Raw genomic sequence first — 8,365 nt, 5'->3', positions numbered from 1 at the left:
GAAAAAAAAAAATTAATCTGATAATTGTGCAATAAGGATAAGGGAGCTTCATCAATAAAACTCTAGTTATTCTGCTAATTAGACTGAATGAGAGCCTTTTTTTAATTTTTTTTATTTTTTTTTGAAGGACAAATGTCCTTTAAGGTTGCATTTCAAGGTGTACGCTTCATCGGATGCATAGGAAGCATGTGGAGAATGTTTACACAAGGCGTTAAAGCCCAGTACGCGTTTCTCAACGCTAGCCCGGCGCTGTTTACTTTAGAGGCCATCCGTGTCCGGTCAGCACACTGAAAATACACTTAAGATTGTTACTCACCAGCTCGGGGTCACAGATAAAGATGACAAATGTCAAAACTCGGAGTGGTTAAATGCTTTGTTCCCTCCAATGTGATTAATGGCAAACTTTGACCAAGCCCAATACCTCTTCAAAAGGCTTCTGGGTAATTGATCTGGCCGATCATTAACCTGCCAAGCGCAACTGTAACTGTTTGATTTACACACACTCAGCATGACGCACATCGCGGAATTATTTTAAGGGTTCTATGAAAGGATGAAACTTTAATTTGCTTGCTTTAATTTGAGCCACACCAGAATAAACAGTAATTATTTTTTTGGGTTTTTTTTAGTTGTTTTCTTCAGAAAGGTCTTGTTAGCCTGTGAACGGTGAGGTCCAATCAGAGGGTAAATGTAAAAGGTAGCGAATGACACCACAAGGATTTGGATGATTGCTGTTTTTTATTAGGCGTATTTAAATACATAAAACACAAACTTGCATATAGTAAAAATGATTGGACTCAAGCCTAAAAATCTCCAAACAAGCATTATTTACATCAGAAAAATACTGCACTTTTTATGTGAAATAAGAAATGAAAATTAAGCGACGCAATTTTAAAATGGGAACTCTTCAATTACAAATCTTTGCAAGAGCTCAAAGCGTATGGAGCGACCGGCTGGCAGTTGAAGGCAGTGCTATGTTAATGCATGTCTGACATACTGGCCGTGGTACTCATGCAAAGCCTCGGGGCTGAAAGCATCTTTGATATCTTAAATGTTCAGCATTTGTTGTGCATTTCTGGCACAAGCTATGATTTACTCCCTCGGAGAATCACCGACATCTTAAGAGTCTTTGTGGCCTCATGACAGAACATGGAGTCATCCTGGCTCCAGCAGAATAAAAAAAAAAAAAAAAGGTCAGAAACGGCAGTAACAATATACATATAAACTATTTTAATCCAATTCAAAACAGCAGTTAAAAATACTGTCATACATATATATCCAAAAAAGACCATATATTTTATACTTTATACACATTTCTACAGTATGATACAGTGTATGGGTTGGCAGAAGTATTGATTTTTTTTTTTCTTTTTAGGATTGAAAAATAAAAACGCAGGCTTTACAGACTGAACAATGAACACAATGGAGCCGAACATAGAAGTGTTCTTTTAGTCTCCAAAAACCCCTGTATAAAATATACTTGTTAGATATTTTATCAACACTTAAAAAGCTTTCCTCTGAGACTGTTAAGGCACTATAGCCACTTAATGTTAGCATTTATTTGGTAGTGAAGTGATTTATAATACACAGACACAGAGAGCCGGTACGGTAAGGCAGATCTTGATTTTTTTTTTGGCACATTGCATGTGAGGCACCTTTGAGGATCGGCAGTGCGTGTGATATTTTATGGTTCTAATGCACAATACGGTTTGATTGATCTGCCTGAATTTGACAGATTTATAGTTCTCATCTCAAGGATCTATTCAAATTTAGATGTTGCTTTTTTTTTTTTGAAAGGCCACAGTTTAAACAGTACAATAAAATTCTATTTGTTTTCGCTCGTTCTATGGTACAATCACCAATACACAAAAAAATAAATGGTTACATTGGATAAAGATTGGATGCTGCCAATACATTTCCAGTCAAATCTTTAAAGCGAGTGCTTTAAACACCACACAGGCTTTTTCTTTTACAGTGATCCTGAGGCACTATTTTTTTCAGGTTGGCGTCAGTCTTTGGTTGTGTTTATCTGGCTTAGCTGGCTACGTGAGTCTCTGGGGGCATCAGGAGTGGCAGCTCTCGCTCGGGTCCCTCCATCCCTGCTAGAGCACAGTGAGTGTCTGAACTGAGGTCTTGAAGTTCGTGCTGAGACGACTCTCCTCCGTGAGCCAGCGCCTCTTGCCCCGCTTCCCTCTTCATCCTCTCCTCGGCCTCTGCCTTCAACCGTCGTTCTTCAGCCTCTATTTCCTCTGTGGTGGGAATAGAGTTCTTCTTGGGTCGTCCCTTGGGTTTAGTCGGGGCCTCGTGACCTCCCTTGAGCACCTAGAATAACACGCAGACAGTTTTAGTAGACTCCTCTGGTAATAAATGGCAGCAGCAGTCAAAGGCAATGCTTGCTATTATAGTAATTAAGAGAAGATGTATTGCTGCTAGAGGCCCCTTGTCTATTCATTCATCTTTAACGATTTCAGGTCTTTCTTGTTCTCAGAGTTGTTGACCCGTCTACAGAAGTGTTTGCTCTCTCTGTCGTCATCATCGGTCAGAGGTCACAACACACCCTTTCTTCCTACCATCCTGCAACCTGACAGTTTCCTCTCTGGCTGTCGTAGTCGAGCTCGAAACAAAACTGTTTCTGACCAGTTAAACCAAAGCCACACTTTTGGATAACATAATTATTCTTTTTAAAATAATAATTTAAAGACCAGGAAATAAGAGTAAGTTGCCTTAAATAATAATTGTCCGCATTTATTTTATTTTTTGTGGAATCGTATTTTTGTGGAATATGATTTGACTTTTATTTTTATTTCCCAATAAATGTCAATAATGTTCTAATAACAATATCAACAATAACATTATTGTAATTAATAATAATAAATTAAACATACAAATTTACTTGTATACTTTATTATATTTTTTATTATTGTAATTATTTAATAATATAATAAAACATTGTTTGTATACATTCATGATCATTTATTTCTTTTATAACAACATTATCAACACTATTATTATTATTATTATTATTATCGTAGATTTTATTTCCCATGATTTATTTATATTCTAATAACATTATTGTTATTATTGTAATAATCTAATAATACTTTGATACTTATGATAATTTATTTCCATTATAATGAAATTATTATGGCATTCTTTTTTGTGTATTATAGTTCTGTCTCTTACCATTTTCTTCCACTTCATTCGCCTGTTCTGGTACCAGGTCTTCACCTGCAGCTGCGTGAGTCCGAGGGACTGGGCCAGATCCAACCTACAGAACCACAAGAAAAACAAGCTGCAAATGAGATGCAGTCTCCTGGACGTCCTGCTTCACTGAACTATGTATCCCATCATTTTGACATGCTTTAGAAACCAGTTGGCTCTGTTATTCTGACAGTAAAATATGCAAATGATAAGACTTGACTCCAACTGTGGTTTTTATGTTTCCACCAAGTACATGGTGTATATATATGCCGAAAGGCTGCTGGCATAGTACTCTTCAGTGAAGTATTAAACCTCTCTCGTACTTTGAGTCTGACATCAAAGCCTGTGGTACAGCTTCAGTTTGATACTGTACACCTGCAGGTCAGGAAACACCGCTAGAAACATCTGTACCGGGATCAGTAATCCAATTACAACACTTGTAGCGGGAGGCAATTGGCTGTTGGAGAACATTCTGAATGCATCCACCACATGTGTTGATCCATGACTAATGGGGGTATTGGTTGGGGGGGGGGGTAATGTGATATGTCAGGAAGGGACAGATAAAATGAACAAGGCGTCCATTTGTGAAGGGAAGGAGCGCTTATCTGGGTGTTTTAAAATGAGATTTCTTCTCCTCTGCTCCTCTCAAACTGTTTAACACTGAGATGAAGGGATTCCCTCTTCCCACCCCCAACCCAGTGAAAATAACCCCACTTTCATTTGATGGTCTGAGGGGAAGCCCAAACATTGAAAGCTTTTTTTTTTAGGTTGTGGGTGACTGTTAGCTTCAAAAAACATCAGACATGCCAGCAAACAAGCTCATACCATGATCATACCAACAACTCCAGGCTCACAAAGGTAATTTGCAGAAAAGTACATCCCATTCATTTAAAGTCAATAGTTATCAATGGAAAGAAACCACATGCTTATAATAATGAGAATACTTTTAAAGTTACTCACTCCCAGGCCTGGATTTGTTGCCTTCACCATTAGCTTTGACAAAGTAATCTAGGGTGTAACTCCAAGTCATTTCACAAGGATGTTGAAGATTATTTAAGTAATAATTATTATGATTAGGAGGTATTTAAATGTATCATTGCTCTATATGACATATGCAATTATAAGCTTTTTTCCCCCAGTGATATTTCTAGTCTTGGTTACTCCTTCCCTCGCAGTAATAATATAAGCTTGTAGCAGTTCCAAACCAGAGAGAAGTTATCTTTGGATCACAGCAAACCAAAGAGAGAAGCATAACTTTGATGTAGGTGGGGGGGGGGGTTCTCTGCTGATGGTTTTTTTTCCCAGCAGCTGGGCATTTAATTAGTTTTCAACAAGGTGTCAGGATTGGATATTTTTTGACAGGACACAGTATTTTGGCGCAGCAATCTGTGAGGGAGGCTGATTTTGATCGCTCCGTGGTGCTCAGCTCCGGGGCTTCTGCTTCAAGATGTGGCATGGAGCCTTTCCAACTGCTCCGGGGAAGCAAAGATGTGATATATTAATAATGCGCTGTGGGAGTTTTTCCCCACGGATGGGATGCAGATGGAATGTCAAATAAATCTGGTTTATTACAAATAAGCGGTCTTCTCAGATTAGATGTGGTAAGCAGATATTTTGCGAAGAGGATGCACACACCTGTGGCTAAATGCACGAGCGTACCGCACACACAAAGTGATTTGTGTGTGCATTTGCAATCGTCAAATCTTCACTTCATGCAAAGGCTCTCAAGCGTTCTTTTTATAAATTCCTTCTACGGAAAGCTTTTTACGACATATTTGACTCCGGGTTGAAAATGGAAAAGTAGCCCGAAGGCCAAATATAAAAGCAAAGGCTTACAATAAAACTGGGAAATATAGTCTGACCTCATGTCAGGTCCCAAAAAATGACCCACAGATTGGAACTCAGGATACAGATATTAAAGTATAGATTACTTCATCTCATTGTAGAGAACTGCTCTTAATATCCACCTGCACGTGTGTGAAGTGATTGGCAGTAAATCATTGTAATACATTTCAGTTCAGCTTGTGTTGGCTGGTCTCCATGTTTTCTTGAATAAGGCAGTGTTTCTTTGTATTTTTTGGTTACTCTTTCTGGGTTAAAACTCTTGTCTCAACTGGAATGATGACGTCATGCTCTGGCTTAGAAATATGCACATTATAAGAGACAGTCCCCGCAGGAAAAATTAAAAATGATGGTGTTATTTTAAATAACGCTTAAAATCGTGCGTCTGTGATTGCGCATGTATGTGTTATCAGTCAGATTTTTGGGGGGTTTCAAGTCATCCTATCCAATCAGAATTGAAGTCCCTCGTCTCTACTGACCTATCAGGTGTGGACAGGTACTTCTGCTTCTGGAACTTCTTCTCCAGGCCCATCAGCTGCACCTCGGTGAAGATAGTGCGACTACGGCGCGGCTTCTTCAGGCGGGGCGTGCTGCGCTCCGTGTCCGACTCGCTGCTGATGCTGAGGGGAGTCTGGCTGGGCGAGGGCTCGGAGCCCCGAGGATGCTGGGGGGAGAGGAGGGGCAGGTGCGATGAAGGGATCGCGCCGGGGGACGAGCCCTGGTGGGGGAGGTGGGGGGGCTGCCGCGTAACCACGGAGAGAAGGGGGTAGGCCCGTAGCGACGAAGACCCTGAAAGGGAGACAGGAAAGAAAATCATTCTGTGAGCTTTTAGTGAGTCTCTCAATCGGAATGGTCGTGATGCTATCGACCCCCTCAGACAGGGTTTTTTTTTTTTTTTTTTTTGCTTTTGACCTTCCAGATGTAGAGGGCTGCGATCCGAATGACGCAAAAGTGTGTTTAACACTGCCTCTCTGAACTCCTGAAAAGAATGATTACTTTTCAGAGATCGTTGAATACGAAGTGGCCTCCTCACACAAAAGATCCCGACGCACATCAGACAGAGACTTGTCTCTCTCTTGTTCACTCGTACACCAAGGCGCATTTATTTATTTTTATTTATTTTTTCCCCCGGACAGAAACAGCGACATACCAGAATGACGCTCGTCTGCAGGAAAAGTTCAAGTATAACAACCAACCTCCTTCATCCAACTTTACCAGCCAGCTGAGCGCAGAGCGCAGTGCGTCGGCCGATAAGCAGCAGCAGAGGGGATGAGGAGCGGATTATGGGAGTAGAAGTGGAAGATATAGAAGCGGATAAAAGGAGCATGGGGAGCAAATACACAGCGTGTGTGTTCCTGGTTGTCTGTGGTGGATCTGTCTCCTTAATCTCCTCATCAGCCTTTCCAGACAACCTTCACACACACATATGCACACACACACACAAGTTACACAAAACTAGACGGATTATTGTTTTTTTTTTTAAATTCTGGTTTGTTAATTGCTTTCTTGTTATTGTTGAGGAAAAAGAAGAGAAGAAAGAGGAAGAAACCTGAACGTGTGTGATGTTAGATGTGCATTCGGATGCTTATAGATACACATTGTGCACTAATTCACTAATTCATTCACACTACTAGATGGAAGTCAAGCAAGAGAGACATAAGAACTGCATGCAAAGACAGATTCAGGTGTGTGTGTGTGTGTGTGTGTGTGTGTGTGTGTGTGTGTGTGTGTGGGTTTTGTGTGTGTGTGTGTGTGTGTGTGTGTGTGTGTGTGTGTGTGTGTGTGTGTGTGTGTGTGTGTGTGTGTGAGAGAGAGAGAGAGAGAGAGTGCGTGTGCGTGTGTGTGTGTGTGCGTGTGTGTGTGTGTTCACACATATTGATACAGTACCAGACACTGCCTTGGGCTCTTCATGACATCATAGTAAGGCACTAAGGTCATAACTACCCCCCCCCCCCTTGTGAGATTGCTGCTGTTGCAACAGGTCTGGACAAGTAGCCCTCTCCTCTCCGGCTATACACGCTCTTTTTTTTTTTTTTTACCGTTTCCATGCACCTCCTCTGAAAAATCAGATCCTACAGTCTATTCTGATATCTGATTTCCAAGTTGCGCGTCACAGAAAAGTGAAAGGGAGGCTGTCGGGGATTTTTTTTTAAAGCATTGGTTTTTACGAAAATCCCAGTCGTAGGGGAAAAGAGACAGCACAAAGGAAATCTCAGCCCTCTCGGTGACTTTCCACTGACAGCAATGTCGTCTCACTGACATGTTGTTGACAAGTGCCAGCGTCCTGTCAATAGTCTACAAATAAACTGTTTGAGTAGCTGCAACAGTGCAACGCGCCCTCTTGCAAAAGCACACTGATACTCTTGATAATCTCAGCTGGAATACCATAAGCACAAGTGCTTATGGTAACGATTACAGAAGACATTTCTGCTAAGAATAGATCAAGAATAGATCCAGAGGAGTCATTTGTTCAGCATTCCTTTCAATACCGACGATTTTCCTTATTGACAGCGGGTCGGTTATGATGTCACTCTTAAACAATCCACGTTTTTAACATATAATGAATTGAAGATAGGGAAGTTTTTCCTGCATGATGTCGGTTAATGTCACAACTTTAAGGTGTACAGTATCCCTCTCCCTATCATAACACCCTCATTCTTCTTTTTGTCAACGGGATGCTGAAAAGCGTGATTCATGGCTTCGCTATGACAGGTATATGTGCACTTTTGCACGTTTGTGGATAACCCCAATGACAGACAGAGTGTTCTGCAATGTGTTCAGGTGGGTTGGGAAGGGAAGTAGGTCGGTTTCTTTATATGTCGTTAGTCGTTTAGGGGTTGGATTGATTTAACTTCAATTCTGAACAAATGGTAAATTAATTAATAAATAAAAAGTAGTTGTAGTGTCATTCATGGTATAGGGAATAACTTCTCCAGCAGGGGTAAAGTTTGTTAGATTTAAGTGTTTAAAAAAAACCAGTCTGTATAATAAAGTACTTTTAGAATTGATTTATCACTGATCTCTTGTCAAGATAAACAACTCTGATGGCGGTGCTGAAATGACTCAGAGATGACAGGTTGTCAAACATATCCTTAACTGAAGATCTGTGTGTGTGTGTGTGTGTGTGTGTGTGTGTGTGTGTGTGTGTGTGTGTGTGTGTGTGTGTGTGTGTGTGTGTGTGTGTGTGTGTGCGTGCATGCGCGCATAGAGGCGCATACTTGCCTCTATGTGTTGACAAGGGTGTAATAAACCTTCTCAAACCGGCTTTATGCTTAATGGGAGACTTTATTGTCTGGAGCAGATTAAGATTTAAGGTGGGATAAAA

The 8,365-nt window shown here is 40.7% G+C and overlaps 1 protein-coding gene across 1 annotated transcript in view; it reads right to left on the bottom strand.

The window, feature by feature from the left end:
- Nucleotides 1-729: 729 nt before the first annotated feature.
- barx2 (BARX homeobox 2) overlaps nt 730-8,365 on the bottom strand; it is a 10,029-nt gene continuing 2,393 nt past the window's right edge. The window contains exons 2-4 of the mRNA XM_068317795.1: nt 5,520-5,829; nt 3,181-3,265; nt 730-2,319 (exon numbers count right to left, since the gene is read on the bottom strand). Coding sequence (XP_068173896.1) covers nt 2,032-2,319; nt 3,181-3,265; nt 5,520-5,829 — 683 coding nt within the window. The 3' untranslated portion in view covers nt 730-2,031. The remainder of the gene's footprint in view (nt 2,320-3,180; nt 3,266-5,519; nt 5,830-8,365) is intronic.

The sequence above is a fragment of the Antennarius striatus genome, chromosome 6, assembly GCF_040054535.1.
Source record: "Antennarius striatus isolate MH-2024 chromosome 6, ASM4005453v1, whole genome shotgun sequence".
Taxonomy (NCBI): Eukaryota; Metazoa; Chordata; class Actinopteri; order Lophiiformes; family Antennariidae; genus Antennarius; species Antennarius striatus.
Note: the sequence above shows the minus strand (reverse complement) of the source record. Positions and strands in the feature narration are given on the sequence as shown.